The 22,091-nt window shown below is 43.4% G+C and overlaps 3 protein-coding genes across 4 annotated transcripts in view; 1 reads left to right on the forward strand and 2 right to left on the reverse strand.

Moving 5' to 3' along the window:
- tbc1d4 (TBC1 domain family, member 4) overlaps nucleotides 1–7,823 on the reverse strand; it is a 53,536-nt gene extending 45,713 nt beyond the window's left edge. For both annotated transcript variants that reach the window (XM_089002142.1, XM_089002141.1), the window contains exon 1: nucleotides 6,855–7,823. In XM_089002142.1, the coding sequence (XP_088858268.1) occupies nucleotides 6,855–7,289 (435 nt within the window). In that variant the 5' untranslated portion in view covers nucleotides 7,290–7,823. The remainder of the gene's footprint in view (nucleotides 1–6,854) is intronic.
- A 1,420-nt stretch (nucleotides 7,824–9,243) lies between these two features.
- Nucleotides 9,244–15,492, reverse strand: commd6 (COMM domain containing 6). The gene is made up of 8 exons (XM_089002591.1): nucleotides 15,391–15,492; nucleotides 15,112–15,170; nucleotides 14,926–14,991; nucleotides 14,763–14,839; nucleotides 14,602–14,689; nucleotides 12,114–12,194; nucleotides 9,922–10,074; nucleotides 9,244–9,850 (listed from the first exon to the last, which is right to left on the reverse strand). The coding sequence occupies exons 1-8, from the start codon at nucleotides 15,413–15,415 to the stop codon at nucleotides 9,800–9,802; spliced, it is 600 nt and encodes a 199-aa protein (XP_088858717.1). The 5' UTR covers nucleotides 15,416–15,492; the 3' UTR covers nucleotides 9,244–9,799.
- A 1,121-nt stretch (nucleotides 15,493–16,613) lies between these two features.
- On the forward strand, nucleotides 16,614–19,463 carry uchl3 (ubiquitin carboxyl-terminal esterase L3 (ubiquitin thiolesterase)). Its single transcript, XM_089002468.1, has 7 exons — nucleotides 16,614–16,764; nucleotides 17,102–17,258; nucleotides 18,236–18,321; nucleotides 18,398–18,445; nucleotides 18,539–18,614; nucleotides 18,830–18,888; nucleotides 18,977–19,463. The coding sequence occupies exons 1-7, from the start codon at nucleotides 16,654–16,656 to the stop codon at nucleotides 19,064–19,066; spliced, it is 627 nt and encodes a 208-aa protein (XP_088858594.1). The 5' UTR covers nucleotides 16,614–16,653; the 3' UTR covers nucleotides 19,067–19,463.
- The last annotated feature ends 2,628 nt before the right edge of the window (nucleotides 19,464–22,091 follow it).

Below are 22,091 nucleotides of genomic sequence, written 5' to 3' on the forward strand. Positions count from 1 at the left end.
AAGATCCTTGATGATGAGTGACAAACATGTCACTGAATGTGTCTTTTAATCACATTCGGTAGATTATTGGTCTTTGCTCGTATTTAGGGCACCAGATGACGAAGCTAGCACACCAGATTTTGAGGGAAAGTTAATCCTGCTGTGCACCTTATCACAAAAGCAGACACAATAGAATCCATACATACAAGTCATTTAATTACGGTGCCTCTGAAGTGTTTTATAATTCTGGCAAGTCAGTCAATCTAATTCTTAAATTTATTTCTTCAAAGTATCAGTGTACATTTGCAACATTTATATTGAGAATGAGTTGCAAAACAGCCACGCCATAACGTCATACTTTTTGGACTTCTTTCATGGGGGGAGGGGGTTATTACCAGTCGCAGTTCGCTCATGTTGAGTGGGATTGAACATGTTTCTGTCTGATCTTATGATAGTATTCCACTGTGCAGCACCACTGAACTCGGGGCTACTGGTTGCAGTCGTGTTCTAAATTACACAAAAATTCAGAACAGGAGACACTATCGAAGAAACTTTGTGTTTGTCTTTAAAGGGAACAAACAATATTAGGAAATTGAGTAGTTTAGGGAGTACACCATCGAGTGCCCGAAGTCTGCTGGTATAGTCTAAAGCATGCTTGTGACATTCATGAGGATAAATGACTCAGATAATGTATGGGTGGATACACACAGTTGACAGACTGCTCTCCGGAGGCTATATGCTTGAATGTGGGGCTTTGCGTGTACATCACAGGTGTCAAAGTCAAGGCCTGCGGGCCAAATCTGGCCCGCCACATCATTTTTTTCGGCCCGTGAAAGCAAATCAAACTTGTAAAATTCCATTATGCTTGCTAAAATCCTAACCAAAATTTCATATTTTTGGATGTAAACCACAATAACAGTCATTCTTCTTGACTTCAGATTTGAAAACTAGTTATTCATTAATTTGTCGTGCGCTCTATATGTAATATGTGGAGGGGATTCAACATTCTAATGGCTTCCCAAATACATAACGGCCCTCAAGAGGAAACCGTAACTACAATGTGGCCCGCGGCAAACAATTACTTTGACACCCCTGGTGTACATCATTCATTTTCAGCCTGGATTTGAAAGGTCAAAGCAGTTAACTGAGTGCTCTGATGTCTAAAATGGAGAATTGGTGATATTTGAGATTGAACGAACCATGATTCAAATGTAATGTCTCGGTCTACACTCCATTTTCTTTGGCACACAGGTGCCCAACATAAATCTTTCCACTACCTAACTGTTTTATCCAAGAAAGTAAAAAAAAAAGATTGGCCCCTTTTATCTTGCAAGAAAATCGAAACCATCTTGTTCAATGCCGCTTTATCCTCACAAGGGTTGCGGGGGCTGCTGGAGCTTATCCCAGTCGCCATTGGGCAGAGGGAGAGGGCAAGGAGACCTTGACCATTGCCAAATTATCATAGAGACAAACAACCATCCGCACACACTCACACCTGGGACAATTTGGAATATTCAATCAGCCTGCCGTGCATGTTCATTCTGACCGGGCTATCCTCACTAGGGTCGCGAGGGGTGCTGGAACTTATATCAGTTGTCTTCGGGCACGAGGTGGGGGACACCCTGAATTGGTTGCCGGCCAAGCGCAGGGCACGCAGAGACAAACAGCCAATCACCCTCACACTTGGGGCCATTTTGAAGTGTTCAATCAGCCTGCCATGCATGTTTTTGGAAGGTGAGAGGAAACCAAAGACCCCAGAGAAAATCCATGAACGCTTAGGGAGACTATGCAAATTCCAAGGCGGTCAAAGCGGGGATAAAACCCACAAACTCTGAACTGTGAGGTTGACGCACTAACCACTGGACTAATGGACCACCCAATCGACACGATACTACTTTTTTTAAACTGAATCTCTTCTTGAATAGAATTGTGACCTATTTTGATCAGTAATTATATTAGCGACTACAGATTTCATATATATGATTATCACATTAGTAATGATGCCTTCATGAGTTTGACACTGAATAGTCAGCTCCCTTAATTTACTGAGTTTACACTGAATTTTAGTTTCTGCCATGCAGCGTCCTCTGACACCAGGGCCCTCGACTGATGCTCTCCAACTGCTCGTCGACGAGATGCGTGGCTTGCGAACGGAAGTTCGGGAACGCAGCCACAGTCGAGAGCGCCGCCGTAGTCGCGGACGCCGCCCCATTCGAGAGCGCAGCCCAAGCCGCAACCGGAACCCATCCAGCGCGGACCCCGACCTGTGCTGGTACCACCAATATTGGGGCGACCGGGCCAAACGATGCAGCGAGCAGTGCAAGAAGTCGGGAAACGGCCCAGCCAGGGAGTGAACACGGCTTTCCCACTTGCCTGGCGCCTCCACAACCAGCCACATTGTCCGCGACCGCACATCGAGAAGACGATTCATGGTGGACTCGGCTGCTGACATCAGCGTTCTGCCACCTTCCCCTGCGGAGCGCCGGAACCCTGACGCTGGAGTGTCCCTGCAAGCTGCCAACCGCACCACCATTAAGACGTATGGCCAACGGTTTCTCAACCTCGACTTGGGCCTACGTCGCTCCTTCTCTTTTATCTTCACCATTGCCGATGTTCCTCACCCCATCCTTGGCGCAAACTTCCTGCACAAGTTTGATCTTTCCGTCAACATCCGCAGGAAGAGGTTGACTGATGAGACGACCGGCCTGTCCGTGCACGGTAGGACGGGCAACCCTGCGCTTCTTCATCTCTCGCATGTACCATCTCCTTCATCTTCTCCATTTCTCACGCTCCTTTGACGATTCCTCGACATGACCAACCCCAGTCGGACGACCCTACCTGCTCCCGACGTTGTTCACCACATTGTGACCACTGGTCCCGCGAAGTTTCAACGTTTTCGCCGCCTTGCCCCGGCAAAACAATGGATTGCTGAAGCCGAATTCAACCACATGCTTCAGCTTGGTATTATCCGTCCATCGGTCAGCAAATGGGCCTCCCCGCTGCACATGGTCCCCAAGGCGAAGGCAGGCGACTGGCGTCCCTGCGGTGACTTCCGAGCACTGAATTTCGTCACAGTTCCTGACCGCTATCCTCTTCCTCGGCCTGGTCGTCAACTCCGACAAGTGCGTTTTTGGCGAGCCCAAGGTCAAGTTCCTCGGTCACCTAGTCGATGGCAAAGGAGTAGGCCCTCTACCTGGCAAGGTGCAGGCTATCCGTGACTTTCCCACACCCGAAACGGTAACCCAATTACGCCGATTCCTCGGGATGGTAAACTTCTACCGCCGCTTCATCCCGAACTGTGCCGACGTTGCCCTGCCACTAAACTCGCTGACTGGCAACAGGAAGAAGCACGTTCCCGTCGACTTCTCCTCCGAGCAATTGAAGGCTTTTCAACGGCTGAAGGATCTCGTTACTGACGCAACACTACTAGCTCACCCAAGCCCCGATGGTCAGTTGTCTCTCATGGTTGACACCTCCACGGTTGCAATCGGTGCGGTTCTCCACGATGGCCTCAATGGTGACTCTCGACCCATCGCCTTCTTCTCCAAGGCCCTCCAGCCGGCCGAACGCCGATACTCCACCTTTGGCCGGGAACTTCTTGGTGTCTACCTCAGCGTGAAGCACTTCCGGCACTTCATCGAGGGTGGACGCGTCATCATCTATACCGACCACAAGCCACTCCTCTCCGCCATCCCCTCGGCATCGACGAAGTACCTGGAGCGAGAAGTTCGGCACTTGGACTACCTCTCGCAATTTAACCTTGAGTTTCGCCACGTCCAGGGGGCTCAGAACGAGGTCGCAGACGCCCTTTCTCGAGTTTTGATCAACGCGATCCAGTTTCCCGACGGTCTTGACTACGATGAGATGGCAGCAGCCCAGGTACAAGAAGGTCTGGCCGACCATGCCAACGACTCCAACATCATCGCGGTCCCTCTCCATAACTCTGGCTGCACAATCCTGTGCGTCCAGTCCGACGGCGGCCCTCGACCACTGGTTCCCGACTCCTTCCGGCGAAAGGTGTTCGAGTCTCTGCACAGTCTCTCTCATCCTGGAATTCGTGGCACGACCAAGATGCTGGCGAAAAGGGTTTCCTGGAGGGGACTGCAAAGAGACGTGCGAGACTGGGTGCGCGGCTGTCTACGATGCCAACGCTCAAAGGTCCAGCGCCATACGAAGTCCCCCGTGGGAATTTTTGACACGCCGGACGCCCGGTTCAGTCACGTCCACATAGATCTTGTCGGACCCCTTTCCCCCTCCCGTGGCTTTCGGTACTTGTTGACTTGCGTTGACCGCCTCACCCGGTGGTGCGAAGTCCTTCCCTTGTCCGACTGCGGGTCCGAAGCTGTTGTCGGTGCCTTCCTCCAACATTGGGTCGCCCGCTTTGGGTCACCAAAGACCATCACCACAGATCGTGGAGCCCAGTTCGAGTCTGCACTATTTGGCAAGCTGTGCAATTTTCTGGGATGTGAACGAAACCGGACGACTGCCTACCACCCAGCTGCGAACGGCATGGTGGAACGCCTCCATCGCCAACTGAAGGCCTCCCTAATGTCTGCCGACAATGCCGAACACTGCCTCTGGTGTTGCTGGGCATCCGTTCCACGCTAAAGCCCGACATCAACTCGACTCCAGCGGAGCTGGTATATGGCACCAGTTTACGCCTGCCTGGTGAGCTACTCAACCCGGCCGACCCTACGACTGCTGACGTCAATGATCTGCTCACCCGCCTCCGGCAATTTGCGCTGGCTCTGCGGCCCCAGTCACCACGAACATCATACCAGCCGACGCACTTCCCAGAACGTCTCACCTCCTACCGGCTCTTCTGAGCGCGTCCAGCTCGTTTTTTTCCTGCGTCGCTTTCCCCGACTTCAGATCCAGGAGGGGAGCCCTGTGGCGTCACCGGTGCGCACCGCCGCTTTAATGTCTTTCAATTCCTTGATCTCCTTGATGTGCGTCTCACCCAGACGCATATCACACGCTTGAAAATGGTATAAAAGCAGCTGTCGTGGGACAGAGAGATTCAGACTCATCTCGGACTCAGACCCAGACAGACACACCGCTCGCAGAGACCTGCTCAGCATCGCACGGAGTTTCACAGCACGACTTGCTCGACTCCACGCCGCGATCAAGCTCTGCGCGTCACCTGCCTGGGAGATCTGACAACGAACCTACTTACAAATAAAGAGAACCATCAAACTCTTTAAATGTTTTATCAAAGGTTGTTTTAAACCTTAATAGAAAAATGTGCACTAAAACAGACATGTGAGGTGGGGTTTTTTTTTAGATATAGAAGGCAAATGTAAGTACAGTATACATGAATATATTTTTTCAGGTAACATAAATTTGAGTTGGTTACGCTTAAATATGAAACCTAATTTTAACTTAAAAATTAAGATAACAAGAAAACATTAGAGTAAACTGAAAGTGCATCTTTTAAGTTCATTCAAACTCATAACATTTAAGTTCAGTCAAACTCATAAAATGTATTTCCACTACTCAAAAATTTTGAGTAAACTGGACTCAAATTTTTGAGTAAACTGTACTCAAAATTTTTGACGTAATCAGTTGCCATAAAAATTTTGAGTACTTTCAACTTGTTGGGTTTTACAGTGTATAATGGCTCAGCAAAATGTATTTTATGGCTGAAAAAATACTAAACGTTTTTTTGAAATACTGTAACTTTCCCTTGTAAGACTTAGAAGGGAGACCATACTTAGATAGCTTGCAGTTTATCATTTTTATCAAGGGCCAATTCATGTGTCCGGAATAGAGCTGTGGAGTAACCTTGGTGAAAGGTCACCTGGAAGGATAGAACGAGCCACCTACTGTAAGTGTGTTTAGATTTCAAATGACATATTATGCAGGTACTTTGAGTTTAGCTGATTCATATGGGAGCGAAAGTTCATGAGCAAAAATGAGACTCTGAAGAGGCTCAAAAACACCATATGGACAAATTAAAGCACAGGTGTCAAACTCAAGGACTGTACCTATCTTGCCACATCATTAGTTGCTATGCCTCCATCCATTTTCCAATCTGCTTTATCCTCACGATGGTTGTTAGGATTTTTTTTGCCTATCCCAGTTTTCTTCAGGCAGGGGAGACCCTGAGCCGATTGTCAGCCAAACGCAGAGCACACAGACACGAACAACCATCCGCGCTCACAATCACAACGGGGGGCAATTTACAGTGTTCAATCTGCCTGCCATGCATGTTTTTTGAACGTGGGAGGAAACATAAGCAGCCGGAGAAAGCTCAAGCAGGCCTAGGTAGATGCAAACCACACACATCATAACCATTGGACCACTGAAACAAATACTGCATTTCGTACCAAATAGATTTGTTCTTTACATTGTGTTGGAAAAGCTGTACTAGAATTGCATTTTGTAAATATTTAAATTTTTCTCACCACATTTCAACATAACTAATAGTTTGGTCCTTAAATATTTGGATGTTATCATTTTCCAAGATAATTGATTTCAAAATTATGTTCTTGCTAAAAATAAGAAATTAACAAGCAGCGTAGTGGTATTATGGTGTGAATGTGCATTTATATGACCTCCATTATCATAACAGAAAGCGCCAAGGAAAGCCAGAACAATAAATACAGTTGAGTATGACAGTTGCAATTTACAGTATTGAACTCATTTAACATGCATGTTTTTGGAATGCGGGAGGAAGCCAGAGATAAGATGCACGCAGAACTTCTGACTGTGAGGCATACATGCCAAACAAACTGATCATTCACAGTGGTGTTCACTAGTAGTGTCTTCCAGATTGTGGCATTCAATTTGGGTTGGGTGCTGCACGGGTGGGTTGAGGCTAAGGGGTGGGGTTGGGGTTCTGGGTGTCAGAGACGCATGTGACTGCTGGGTACCTGGTTTGGGTCACTGGCCTTGAACACGTGACAGGACATCTCAGCTTCGGGGTTGTCAGGGTGGGCCCGCAACAGATAGGCAAAGTAGGTGAGTTCGTTGCTGTTGTGCATGAAACGGGAGATGTGCTGCGCCTTGTGCTCGAAGATAAAAACCGAATAGTTGTTGTTGGAGGAGGAGGGGGAAGAAGAAGAGCATGGCACACAGCGGAGGAAAGGGCTGTGGAGCACCAGCTGCACCTCCCGCGGCTGCATGGCGGGGCCGCAGTCACCCCGCTCGCTCCTCCGGCGGATCTCGGCCACCAGCCACGGGAGCATAGGCAGCGTGGTGCGGCGGTCCAACACCAACCAGCCGATGTAGATAAGTGGGAACCTCTTCTCCGGTATATGGCTCCCGTCCTCGCCCGAGAGGGTCTCCATGCTGGACAGCTGTGACATTTAAAACTTTTTTTCTGGAAAAAAATGCCGCTTCCCAAAATCGCTCAGTGGGATGGAATAAAACGAACAAACAAATTCGCACTTAGTATCACGAAGTCCCTTTCTTCCTCTTCTTTTTGTTTTTGTCCATACAAGCAAGCTAGAAACGTGATTCAGGAGTGCGCCGATGTGGACACCAGGCTCTGCTTACTTTCTTCAGGAGGACGTCAGACTCCCCACATGCCCATGGCCTGAGCACGAACAGACCCGGCAGCGACGACATGCCGATTCCCCCTTCAAAGATACCTGAAACGTAGTTTGAAGGGCTTTCTCGCCTGTGGTCTGGCTTTCCTTCGACGAAGTCTTGCAGAAGGGAGGTGGAGCGGCCCTAGCACCTCGAGGACCCGCCCATCCATGGCACATGTGCGAGTTTAGGGGTAGGGCTTCCGTGTGGAGAAACGTGACAGCGCAGATCCAAAACAGGGTGTATCTTTTCCACTTCTGCGCATGTTCCCGTCCGTGCAGCAGTGTCCTCCAGAGCGTTTTTCTTGGGACCTGACAAACACATTTTGTGTGTCAACGTCAATCACGTTGTTCAATTACTTCATATCATACCTCATTAGAGGACCATTAAAGCATTTATCTGGGGGCAGGGGAATAAACTGCATCGAGTTGATGGATATTTTTGCCGTTTCATTGGTGGATCATACGACATATATAGAATGACCATTATTTTAACAATGTTACTTACGAGGGAGACCCACATTGCACACCCAACACGTGCCGTGAATCCAAGGCTCCCCCAAAAATAGCGGCTGCAACGTTATCGACAAAGACATTGCAGCACTCGTGCTGCCAAAACCGGCTGCTTGTTTCTTTACTCTACGAAAATATTGCCATATAAAAAGATTTTGAGTTTATTTCCTGCCATTTTCACATGGCCAATCAAAGCAGTCGACAATGAAACCGGACTCGTCACGAAGACAAATCCTTGACACCCACCCCTTAAAATATTAATATGTACTTAGAGTTTAACCCTAGATATACCCCAAACTTTGTTCCCGAATCATTTCACATTACCGTTGGCAATCAATGGCTGAAAGATGATTCGATGTCTAGAACATGCTCATTCTGTTCATGTCTGCTATTCAACACCATACCTCCGTCATAGTTATTGCGGAGTATGCACAGATTGACAATAGCTCAGATATGAGCGACCTGAAGCTTGAAATGTTGCCGTGGACAAATACAAGAGCGACTGGTTGTGTTACTTCTGACGTGTATAGTCCCCAGTCACTGTAATACCGAAGTTTTCAACCACAGTATTAACATTTAGTTATCTTTGTTATTTTCAGTTTTCGAATACTGTACGTTCTTCTTTGTATAGTAGTCTGGATTGCCCGGAGGCGTCATGCTGCCACTCTTGCGACAGTATTGGTACTACAACAGATATACTGTATTATACGAATCGCGGGGTTCCATTGACCATTGTACGTACTTCTGACAAAGGTTCACAAATTATGATTTTTTTTTTACAAAATCACGACTGCTTGAGGAACCAGGGCAACATTCCTAACACACAATCGCAGAGGAAAGGACTGGAAGACTATACTTAGCAGTATGCCTGCTTTCAATCAAACAAAGTAATTGTCATAAATTAACACAGAGTAGTGCTTTCCAGCATTTATTGAGATTTTTTGGAAACGATTTACAGTAGCCAAGAAAACATGACAATTGCAACCCTGGCCTCGTTCCAATGGGAATAGATGGTATACAGTTGGTATATGAACACCACATGCTTTCTGAGGTCATGCAAGTCATTCGGGAGACGAGTCTCCATCTGTGCCGCAGTGGATTCTGCAACACAGGGACATTCCGTCTGTGTTAACATTAAGACCTGGCCATTATTCCAACTTAAGGTCATTGTCTGACATGTATCGTACAAAATGCTTTCACCTAAGCAGGAGGCACAGAAGACTGTAAAAGAATTGACGGGTTTATTTCTAGAACAAATAATGGGACTATATTTTTGGCACAAATTACAGATCACTGTGTATTTGTTAATGTTCTCAAGCTTGCACTGTTAAAGTGTTAATACTACAAAGCTCTAGGTACTGACAGCATGTTTTCTTTTGTCTCTTTTAACATATTGCTTCCATTCAACACATGAGCTGTCCATGTAAAACATGCATTGGCGCTTCAGACAATTCTCTACTATTAAAGGTGTTTTTTATCATTATCAGACTCAACATGCTGTACTTTGTCTTAATGAAAGTGTTCACAAACATTAGTAAGTAATGGTTGTTCTGTGCAAATGAAGGACACAAAATTTACATATCTGATGTGAGAGCTAACGATGAGTAATTTTTGTCATCATTATGTATTGTACCTTGTGAGGTATATTTCTGAAATTTTCAAAATGTGATATTACTGGATGGCGTTGAATAATAAAGCATTTCAACAGTACAAAACATTCAATAGTGTGAAAATGTGAGGCATCAGGAAATGTTGACATGTGCAGTCGTAAGCCATCATATAGTCTCCATGACAGTTGCAAGCTCTTTCAATTGCTTGTGAAAGTTCTACGAAGAAACAAAATGTTAAGTCAAATTATCATGCCGGAATAAATGATACTGAACATGCTGGTGCATACATGAAACTGCGGGACGGTCATCTCAAAAACCTTCCGGTTGATCTGGCCTGATGGCTCAGCGATTTTCAGCAGGATGGTGACAAAGGGCGAGTTGAGAGAGCGGCAGATGTCAGAGCTCACTGCCATTCCCAATTTCCACTGCATGTCCACAAGCTACAAACAACAACAGTGTTAATATTCAAGTTCACGAGTTGGACCAGGTCAAAATAAGCAAAGCCACTGTACAGTATTGTAATGATTACCTGACCAACGCTGCACAAGTCCTGGGCTGCTTGCTGGACTTGCACCGATTCTCCATGTTGACTCCACAAGCTGTGAAGCACCTGAAGTAAGAAATATTATTATAAGATATATTGTATTGTATTGAGGGAAAGAAACTATATATATATATATATATATATACATACATACGATTGGCCTATTACCCCCACTCCCCCCGGTATCACCTCATCAGCATAACGACCCTCATCAGCATTGCGAAAGTTGCCTAACCTGTTTTGCCTGAGCAGGCTATTGTATGAACGATCCAAATTGAACCTCACACCACCAGACCGGTTTAATGAAGGATTTTGTTGTTTTATAAGAATCGCCTCTTTTACCCCCCTTTCAAACCATCTATGTTCTTTCGCTAAGATTTTAACCTCATTGTCGTCAAATGAGTGGTTGCTAGCTTTTAGGTGCAAATGTACTGCCGATTGAGGCCCACTAGTATTATCCCTGCGATGTTGATAAAGTCTTTTATTGAGAATTTGTTGAGTCTCCCCAATGTACTGCTCTTTACAATTTTCATTCTTACAATGTATGGAATAAACTACATTACTTTGTTTTTCATTTGGTAGCCTATCTTTTGGATGCACTAATTTTTGCCTTAACGTGTTTATCGGTTTGAAATAAGTAGGAATTTTATGTTGCCAAAGGACTCTGTAATTTTTCAGAAACTCCTGCAATGTACGGTACTGCTACTCCTTTCCTTTTAGAATCTTGAGAATTATTGGTTTCGTTCGCTATTCTTTCTTTCTGACATTATGTCATTTCTGACATTATGATACCTGCACCACAACATTGGCCACATTATGTCATTTCTGACATTATGTCTAAAAAGGAGAGGAGTAGCAGTACCGTACATTGCAGGAGTTTCTGAAAAATTACAAAGAGTCCTTTGGCAACATAAAATTCCTACTTATTTCAAACCGATAAACACGTTAAGGCAAAAATTAGTGCATCCAAAAGATAGGCTACCAAATGAAAAACAAAGTAATGTAGTTTATTCCATACATTGTAAGAATGAAAATTGTAAAGAGCAGTACATTGGGGAGACTCAACAAATTCTCAAAAAAAGACTTTATCAACATCGCAGGGATAATACTAGTGGGCCTCAATCGGCAGTACATTTGCACCTAAAAGCTAGCAACCACTCATTTGACGACAATGAGGTTAAAATCTTAGCGAAAGAACATAGATGGTTTGAAAGGGGGGTAAAAGAGGCGATTCTTATAAAACAACAAAATCCTTCATTAAACCGGTCTGGTGGTGTGAGGTTCAATTTGGATCGTTCATACAATAGCCTGCTCAGGCAAAACAGGTTAGGCAACTTTCGCAATGCTGATGAGGGTCGTTATGCTGATGAGGTGATACCGGGGGGAGTGGGTGTAATAGGCCAATCGTTAGTCAGGAATGTAGGAACAATCAGTGGGGCCACAGGGGGGGGGTCCCGCCCCCCCCCCCCCCCAACCTGAGAGTAGGGACCTATCATAGCTGTGTCCGGCGCCACCAGGTCTGGACATTAGGGATATATAAATGGGGCCGATACGACCAGTCAGACTTTAGTTCGCTGACGAAGCCTCTTGGATAGGAGGCGAAACGTCCGAAACCTTCACTTTTGTACAGATGACGGCTGAAGAAACCTTCTCATCCATACATACATACATACATACATACATACATACATACATACATACACACACACACACACACACACACACACACACACACACACACACACACACACACACACACACACACACACACACACACACACACACACACACACACACACACACACACACACACACACCTTTCAAGCAACTAAGGTAAATCCACAAGCTACAAACAACAACGGTGTTAATATTCAAGTTCACGAGTTGGACCAGGTCAAAATAAGCAAAGCCACTGTACAGTATTGTAATGATTACCTGACCAACGCTGCACAAGTCCTGGGCTGCTTGCTGGACTTGCACCGATTCTCCATGTTGACTCCACAAGCTGTGAAGCACCTGAAGTAAGAAATATTATTATAAGATATATTGTATTGTATTGAGGGAAAGAAACTATATATATATATATATACATACATACATACGTCTGTGTAAGCTCTCAGTCGTACAGGAGTGGTCCATCGATGAGAAGGTTTCTTCAGCCGTCATCTGTACAAAAGTGAAGGTTTCGGACGTTTCGCCTCCTATCCAAGAGGCTTCGTCAGCGAACTAAAGTCTGACTGGTCGTATCGGCCCCATTTATATATCCCTAATGTCCAGACCTGGTGGCGCCGGACACAGCTATGATAGGTCCCTACTCTCAGGTTGGGGGGGGCGCGGGACCCCCCCCTGTGGCTGATTGTTCCTACATTCCTGACTAACGATTGGCCTATTACCCCCACTCCCCCCGGTATCACCTCATCAGCATAACGACCCTCATCAGCATTGCGAAAGTTGCCTAACCTGTTTTGCCTGAGCAGGCTATTGTATGAACGATCCAAATTGAACCTCACACCACCAGACCGGTTTAATGAAGGATTTTGTTGTTTTATAAGAATCGCCTCTTTTACCCCCTTTCAAACCATCTATGTTCTTTCGCTAAGATTTTAACCTCATTGTCGTCAAATGAGTGGTTGCTAGCTTTTAGGTGCAAATGTACTGCCGATTGAGGCCCACTAGTATTATCCCTGCGATGTTGATAAAGTCTTTTATTGAGAATTTGTTGAGTCTCCCCAATGTACTGCTCTTTACAATTTTCATTCTTACAATGTATGGAATAAACTACATTACTTTGTTTTTCATTTGGTAGCCTATCTTTTGGATGCACTAATTTTTGCCTTAACGTGTTTATCGGTTTGAAATAAGTAGGAATTTTATGTTGCCAAAGGACTCTGTAATTTTTCAGAAACTCCTGCAATGTACGGTACTGCTACTCCTTTCCTTTTAGAATCTTGAGAATTATTGGTTTCGTTCGCTATTCTTTCTTTCTGACATTATGTCATTTCTGACATTATGATACCTGCACCACAACATTGGCCACATTATGTCATTTCTGACATTATGTCTAAAAAGGAGAGGAGTAGCAGTACCGTACATTGCAGGAGTTTCTGAAAAATTACAAAGAGTCCTTTGGCAACATAAAATTCCTACTTATTTCAAACCGATAAACACGTTAAGGCAAAAATTAGTGCATCCAAAAGATAGGCTACCAAATGAAAAACAAAGTAATGTAGTTTATTCCATACATTGTAAGAATGAAAATTGTAAAGAGCAGTACATTGGGGAGACTCAACAAATTCTCAAAAAAAGACTTTATCAACATCGCAGGGATAATACTAGTGGGCCTCAATCGGCAGTACATTTGCACCTAAAAGCTAGCAACCACTCATTTGACGACAATGAGGTTAAAATCTTAGCGAAAGAACATAGATGGTTTGAAAGGGGGGTAAAAGAGGCGATTCTTATAAAACAACAAAATCCTTCATTAAACCGGTCTGGTGGTGTGAGGTTCAATTTGGATCGTTCATACAATAGCCTGCTCAGGCAAAACAGGTTAGGCAACTTTCGCAATGCTGATGAGGGTCGTTATGCTGATGAGGTGATACCGGGGGGAGTGGGTGTAATAGGCCAATCGTTAGTCAGGAATGTAGGAACAATCAGTGGGGCCACAGGGGGGGGGTCCCGCCCCCCCCCCCCCCCCAACCTGAGAGTAGGGACCTATCATAGCTGTGTCCGGCGCCACCAGGTCTGGACATTAGGGATATATAAATGGGGCCGATACGACCAGTCAGACTTTAGTTCGCTGACGAAGCCTCTTGGATAGGAGGCGAAACGTCCGAAACCACACACACACACACACACACACACACACACACACACACACAACTTTCAAGCAACTAAGGTAAATCAGGTTTTGCTACTTGGCATCAACCTGAATATATATACTTTCACAGTGGAAATTATATATTTTTGTTTGTAAATTGGTACATTATCATAGCTTTCCACCGTGACTTTAAAAAAATATTTTTCTACTAAGAAGTCTTGTTTTGTGTCTTCAATATGGGGTTTATTAGCTATTCTACCAGCAGGTTTTTACGGCGTGTCTTTTTGTCCACTGCAGTGTAATTTCTGCCAACTAAAATTTTGGATTGGATTGGATATGCCTTTATTAGTCTCACAGTGGAGAAATTTACATTTCACAGCAGCAAAGTGAAAGTGAAATTTGTGTTCCAGAAAAATTTATGTGAGAGTATATTAGTATCTAAGAGTAATCCTCTTAAAAAAAATAATGTTACATACGTAAACTGTTTTGTAAAGGGCTATGTCACTGCTGCAGCTGTTGTGAAAGCGCTATATAAAAGGGGATGTATTGCATTGTATTGTCTTGTATAAATGCTTGTCTTCATTAGAGATGAAGTCATTGCACCTGGAGTGAAGCTTTGGACCAATTTTTGCTCCCTTGTTCTAGCCTTGATATGAGGTCATCTGCAGACAGTTTGCTCTTTGCAGCAGACCTGCCAATTATAAAACATTAGGACAAAGCTCTTCTACATATGTTGATACCTGCACCACAACATTGGCCAATACCTGAAGGTTATCGTGAGGAATCTGTTGGTGCTCTGTAGAGATTCATGGCCAAGTGAGACTCCAGCTCTTTGAAATGTCTGGACACAGCATAAAGATAGTTGTGTGTGTCATAAAAAATCAAGCATGTATACAAACATGAATTCCATAATGTGTAGTTGCGTACATCACAACTTTCGGCGGAATCAACTCCTTTTGTCTGACCTTGCAGATAACTCAGGATGTGCTGACACTGGAAATTATAAAATAAATAAATATATGAAGGCGCAACAATACATCATGATTCAGCTGTGTGAAAACAGCATCTTTTAGGGGGAAATTGGGGACTATTTCTGCCGTCGTATGCACTTACGTGTTCTGCCAATAAATCCGGATTGAGTCTGCAGATGCGCTCCACAACACTGTCTGCCCCTTATAACCAATGCAAAAAACGAAGTTACTATCAGCATTTCACATGGACACAGAAATATTCAGTTAGCTACAGCATAGCTAGCTACCAAGCTCTCGCCAGATAAGACAACGCTCTCTTCGGTAGTCGTCAAAACAAGTTATGTTACACAAACAAGGCAACTCCCTGAGGTTAAAATGACAGCTATGATTCCACGCACACATAAAATAATATTTGACACACCAAGTACGTGCTTGACCGATGGCATTCTCGGAGTTAGCGTGGCTCAAAAACGTTCTCGAAGTGTGGATAACGTGATTTACAAAAGCACTGTAAACAACTTCCGGGTTACCAACAAAATTGGTTGTTTAATTTAGAAATGTGCAGTAAAAACAATGCCAGTTGCATTTTGTTAATGTATGTGGCATATCATACAATACTAGGTATATTTGTAATGCAGCTATATTGTAAAACGCAATCGACTTCCTAAATCAACTGTTGGATCATCAATTTCATCTCAATTTGAAGAACATCTCTGACTCGACTTTTTCGCCTCGAAGTACTGCAGAGACGCCCCTGTCTGATATCTGTATGCAACACATGGAGACTATTTCCTTCTTAACGTGTGATTGTTTAACAATGTTTTCCTCTGTTCTTTTGATTTGAGAACAATTCAAAATACTCATTTTTATAATGTGCCTATTTCGTGTCCAGTTATATCTACAAAACACGTTATTCGCATATGAAAGCAAAACTGCCTTGGAATCCCGCCCTCAATTTTGGAATAATTCATTCTTGGGGAAGTACTCAGTTTTAAAACGTAGAAAATGATTATCCATTGTAATTATAGCGAGTATATATCTAACATTTTAATATAAACCTGTATTTGAATTATAAAAAAAATGCGTGAAGTGAAAGTAAATATGAAAATATTTTTTAAAATGCGTCCCATGGCAGAAAAAAAACTCCCCTCTCAATACTATTAAATAGTGAGTGCGGGTACTGATTCGGAAGCTCTGTCCGGCTGTCGCAGTCGCCTGTGGTTGTCTAGTTTCTTGTCTGTTTTGCAAGGAAACTCGTTGTCTTTGTCTTCAAAATGAGTGCACCCACTTGGTTGCCTCTGGAAGCTAATCCCGAAGTACGTTTTGATGGTTTGTTCCTTATGAGACATGTTGAACATTGTTGAACATACAACCATATGCTAACTGCCTACCCAGTGCTAGAACCAGAACGAAAGCTAATAGCGTTATAGTTGTCACCATGTTTACGAAATCTTAACTAATGGCTCTTTTTGTATCTTTTCAGGTCATGACAAAGGTGAGTGCGGCTTCAAATCAATTAATTTGTGGACAACCCGTTTAAATTGCACTCTGCAAAATGGTATTCGGCCCTAAACGCCAATGTTGTGATCAATCAGTGACAGAATTTGCTACGTTGCTTGCATTGAATGACATCGCTTATAGTAAACGTTAAACGTTTTCTGGCTAGTTCGTCAACTCTTTGGGTATGAAGCAAAGCTGGCAGTTTGGAGACGTGTATGGGTTGGATTCAGATATGCTCAGCATGGTGCCAAGACCCGTTTGTGCTGTGTTGCTCCTCTTCCCCATCACAGAGAGGGTACGTACATATACATTTTGATTGGCACAAACTAATGGAGGTGTCGGCAATTCCGGTCTAAGAGCTCCTGTCCACGTTTTAGAATCTAAAATTTAGATGTTTTCCCACTTTGACATACATGATTCATATGAACAGGTTCATTATCCGGCTTCTGCAAATCTGGGTTATTTGCTAATCAGTTGAATTGAATGTAGTGAATGAGTGAATATCTACAACCTGAAGACCGGTGTTGCCTGCCCCTTATCTATTGCATGGGTGGCAAATCAGTATTGCGACAACAGATTTGCTCTAAACACGTTGTAGTATATGTTTAATGAATATAATGTATGTTAACCAGTATGAAGCATTCAAGCAAGAAGAGGAAGAAAGACTAAAGAATGAACGTCAGGAAGTGTCCCCTGACGTTTATTTCATGAGGCAAACGATCGGCAATGCCTGCGGCACGATAGGACTAATTCATGCAGTGGCCAACAATTTAGCACACCTGGAATTTGGTGAGTTGTCATTTCTCTGAGACACCAAATTTTCAAAATGGATACTTGAGCCTCTTTTGGGCAGAACTTCCAAAAGTGTGATGGTGGAGATGTAATAAATCCTAACTACACTGACATGTGGTAAAGACTTTTGTTGTTTGGTTTTTGAAAACTGCCTCTGACTCCTCTTTCTTTTCACCACTCCAATATTACCTCGGTATACTGAATAAATAGGCAGGACACCGTTCCGCCTCAGTTCTTCTTATGAAGTACCACAACATCAAGTGGCATTTGGGAAAATTATTCACTATATGCCGTGTAAGCAGAGTTGTTGATAAACCTTGGAGTTGGAGGTAATTCCCGCATCCTTATAAGTCATTTTGTTTATTCCTGATAGCCAAACATAAAATTAGAAAATGAACATTAAAATAACCAAGATGGAGATAAAACGACCATGCAGTCTGATATTGGAGGATAGCTGTTTTGCATGCAATTAAGACTGTTCTCAATAATCTTATCAAGCCTTTAGTCAGATCATCAATAATGCAAACACATTTGTCTTTCTGTATTTTTTTGTTTCATGATACAATATGTAAACATGGATGTTACACTTATGTTTTGAACATATCAAGAGGGAAAAATAATGACTAAAATACATTTGCATGTTTGGATGTGTGTACTATACAGACATGAACATTAATATGTTAATAAAGGAACTGTAGTTATTAGTTTTTTTTCTCCAATATACTATTTTTTTTTTTAATGTGCTCGACTAAACTGGAACTCATCACAGGCCACTTTGGGCAAGCCTGCACTATTTATTTTTCATCCATCCATTCATTATTAAAAAAATACCGCTTCATCCCCATTAGGGTCGCAGGAGGTGAGGTGCTGGAGCCTATCCCTGCCTTCATCAGGCACTCGGCAGGGGACACCTGCATTGGCTGCCAGCCAATCGCAGTATTCATTTTTCATGTATGTAATTGTTTTTCTTCCAGAGTCTGACTCCTTACTGAAGAAATTTGTCGAACTGACCAGTAAAATGAATCCGCAAGAAAGAGGTGTCTTCCTGGAGACAGATGAGGTACTCCTGAGAGTAACATAACAGCATTGAATGTTAGCATGAACATCAGCTAATACCCCTTGTTTTTAATCAACAGAGTATACGTGTCACACATGAATCTAGTGCACAGGAGGGACAGACTGAGGTGTGTGCTTGGTTGTGCTCATTACTTAGATTTGAGGGAAGGCACGTTGTTGTTGCTTTTGTTGCGTTTTATATATATTTTTTTCTTTTACAGGCACCAAGCATAGATGAGAAAGTCAACCTTCACTTCATAGCGTTTGTGAATGTCGGAGGGCAGCTGTATGAATTAGGTGAGCTGATTGCAATGTCGAATGACCATTAAAATTATACAAAGTATGTATTTGAAAAAAAACCTACACGTTTGACAAAATTTGACTTCAGCGCATTGACCGTCCAATCAAGGATAACAATCATGAAGAAATTGCGTTGTTTGCTATGCTGCTTCCGGAATAGTCAGATTTAATTATGTATATGGCAAAAATATACCATGTTTTTCCTCACCCAGATGGTCGTAAACCCTTTCCAATTATTCACGGGAAAACAACGCAAGATACTCTCCTCGAGGTAGGATGGTACCCTCCCTCACCACAAAAAAAATGTTGCGGTTGTTGTGAAGACAAACATGTGAAAGCCCAACTCCTTTTCATTGCAGGACGCTTCGGAGGTTTGTAAGACCTTCATGGCCCGCGACCCACAGGAGGTCCGCTTCACGATCATTGCCCTCTCCAAAGAATCTTATTGAGGCAATCCCATAAGTGGAGGGAACATTTTTACTGCCAAAACATCCTCAAGTGCTGGCTTTATCTACATCTTCAACACAGCTCAGCTACTGATTCACTGGAAGCTAATTAACGTTTTTCAGTTAAAACATGAAAAGCATTATTATTAATTATCTTGACGAACTTGGCGGAGATCGTTTAGAAGCTACGACAAATGCTAGCTTGTTACTGCACTAAAATGTTGACAAAATTGAGCAGTGTTCAGTGTCCGTGGCGGTTTTGGATGTAAAAGACGGTGTTATGAAGCGGTTACTAATTGAGCACGTCTCCACCTGGGTGCCAGTCGATGTCCTTGTGAAGGATGCCTTTTGTTTTTTGTAATCATTTAAAACACACTTCTCAATTAAACAATAAAATGAATGTCATGTCTTTGTGTTCTCTTTACATTGATGAGCATTTGTTGCTGCCCTGGATATCAGTCCAGGAGGAGGCAATGTTTATGTCGGCGCATCGTCAGCACATGTGCAACAGAAATCGGTGAAATAAAATCGGCAAAGCACATGTTTCGTGCTGTTACTCCATACAGAGACTATTGATGATTCTTTGCATAACATTGAACTGACTGCTACGATCAGTGTCCAGTTTCTGTCTTTCAGTCTAAACACATTCCGGTGCTAACAACTAAACTGAGGCTCAGAAGGGATCTAGCCTCTTCTGTTGCTGGTCCCTCTCTCTGAAATGACCTGCCATTGACAGTCCCCATCTTGAAATTCCACCTCAACTCACTTGTACTCTTTGGCATTTGACTCAGTATGATTCAGACTTGATCTTAGTTTTACTCTCTGGTGCTCTCTCCTATCTTTGTGACTGCTTTATTGCATGTATATGATAGTTGTCTATGTACAGCACTTTGTATGCAGTTTGTCTGTTTGAAAGTGCTCTATAAATACAGTTTAGTTGAGTCCAGTCTTCTTTTCAGGGGTCGCCACAGCTGATCAGTGTCCTCCATCTTCAGAGGTTTGTTGTGCATCTTTGTTTTGGCCAAACTTTTACGTCGGATGCACTTCCTGACACAACCCAGTCTAAAATACATTTTCCTTATTGATGAGAAGGTTTCTTCAGCCGTCGTCTGCACTTCTTTGAAGGTGTCGGACGTTTCGCTTCTTATGCAAGAGGCTTCGTCGGCGAACTAAAATCTTTTGCTGGTAGTTTTGGCCCTATATACTGTATATCCCTACTGTCCAGACATGGCGATGTCAGACTCTGCTATGATTGGTCCCCGCTCTCAGGGGACCAATCATAGCAGAGTCTGGGGGGAGCAGAGGGCTACTCCCTGCGGCTACACTGATTACTTCTATTGTCCTGACTGATTAATTCTATTGTCCTGCCTGAATATGGGTCTATGACTGGCCTGATTGCCCCATTTGATTTGGTATCACCTAATAAGCATATCTAAGCCTATGTTGCCTAAGAAGTCGGCTGTAAGAACAATCCAAATTGAATCTCAACCCACCATGGTGATTTAGTGAAGGGTTTTGCTGTTTTATGAATATAGCTTCTTTTACTCCTATTTCAAACCATCTATTTTCTTTCGCTAAGATTATAACCTCATTGTCGTCAAATGAGTGGTTGCTAGCTTTTAGGTGCATATGTACTGCAGATTGAGGCCCACTAGTATTATCCCTGCAATGTTGATAAAGTCTTTTTCTTAGAATTTGTTTAGTCCCAATGTATTGCTCTTTATAATTTTCATTTTTACAATGTATTGAATAAACTACATTACTTTGTTTTTCAATTGGCAGCCCATCTTTTGGATGCACTCACTTTTGCCTGTGTTTATCGGTTTGAAATAAGTAGGAATTTTGTGAACCTTGAAGCAGTGAAGCAGTACCTTACAGTGCAGAATCCTCTGCACTGTAAGGTACTGCTACTCCTCTCCTTTTAGTATCTTCAGAATTTTTGGTTTCATTCCCTATTCTTTTTTTTTTTGACATTGGTTAAAAGACCACTGAGGGTAACCACAGTTTGTGTGTGCTCTCCTGACATGTTTTGACTCCTTTTCTCTACCTTCGACGCTTGTAGGTATTAGTTTAGCCCTATGTTGGAGGGTTTTGATAGCTCCTAGTTTGTGTTGTAGAGGCCTTCCTAAAGACTTCTGTTTTTAGCTCACTGTCCTCTTTTATAATTACTTTACAATCCAAAAAGGCTAGTTGGTTCTCTTTAATGTCCTCGCGAGTAAATGTAATATTGAAAGCCCTTCACTAAATCGCCATGGTGGGGTGAGGTTCAATTTGGATTGTTCCTACAAACGACTTCTTCGGCAACATAGGCTTAGTTATGCGATGAGGATATACCAGATCAAATGGGGAAATCAGGCCAGTTGTAAACCCATACCCAGGCAGGACAATAGAAGTAATCAGTCAGGACAATAGAAGTAATCAGTGTAGTCGCAGGGAGTAGTCCTCTACTCCCCCCAACCTGAGAGCAGGTGTAACGGAGTTGTGCACTTAGATTATTAAATTATGAAGGAAGTGACGCAACGGCGCACAGTGTGGCACCATGTCCCGCCCATAGTTTCTAGAACAATCTCGAGGAGATTCAGGGTGAGTCGCAATTTTCTGTTGGTCTCGATTAACGCGCATTTTCATGATAATATCTTATTTTGTTTCCCCTTTTATACTGTCTAGTGTTATCTAATTAGTTCCCTTATTCATTTCGAGTCCAGATTACTTTTTGTGTCATTATTTACTTCACGTTTTGTCGAGTAGAACTTTGGAGCACATGTGCTTCATAGTGCTTTCTTATTGCGCAGTTAATCACAAGACGAAACCCATGCGACTTCACCCATCCCTTCTGCCATACTGTGTTGCAGAAATAAAAGAAATAAAAAGACACATTCACACGTCTCGTCTTCATTAAGACGGCAGCATCGTGGAGGCGAAGACAGTCACTGTTGTGACACCCGTCACACAGGGACCAATCATAGTAGAGTCTGGCACTGCCACGTCTGGACTGTAGGGAGATATATATATAGGGTCAAAACTACCA

Source organism: Hippocampus bargibanti, linkage group LG08 (genome assembly GCF_051943395.1).
Source record: "Hippocampus bargibanti isolate YZ-2025 linkage group LG08, ASM5194339v1, whole genome shotgun sequence".
NCBI lineage: Eukaryota > Metazoa > Chordata > Actinopteri > Syngnathiformes > Syngnathidae > Hippocampus > Hippocampus bargibanti.

What these genes read in the sequence shown, in the direction of transcription:
- commd6 (XM_089002591.1), bottom strand. Translation starts at nt 15,415, where the DNA reads ATGCCATCGGTCAAGCACGTACTTG. An exon ending in CGGATTTATTGGCAGAACAC is followed by an intron (nt 14,992 to 15,111) that starts GTAAGTGCATAC and finishes TATAATTTCCAG; the next exon opens with TGTCAGCACATCCTGAGTTA. An exon ending in GGTCCAAAGCTTCACTCCAG is followed by an intron (nt 12,195 to 14,601) that starts GTGCAATGACTT and finishes TTCTTACTTCAG; the next exon opens with GTGCTTCACAGCTTGTGGAG.
- uchl3 (XM_089002468.1), top strand. Translation starts at nt 16,654, where the DNA reads ATGAAGCAAAGCTGGCAGTTTGGAGACGTGTATGGGTTGGATTCAGAT. An exon ending in TTTAGCACACCTGGAATTTG is followed by an intron (nt 17,259 to 18,235) that starts GTGAGTTGTCAT and finishes TTTTTCTTCCAG; the next exon opens with AGTCTGACTCCTTACTGAAG. An exon ending in AGGGCAGCTGTATGAATTAG is followed by an intron (nt 18,615 to 18,829) that starts GTGAGCTGATTG and finishes TTCCTCACCCAG; the next exon opens with ATGGTCGTAAACCCTTTCCA.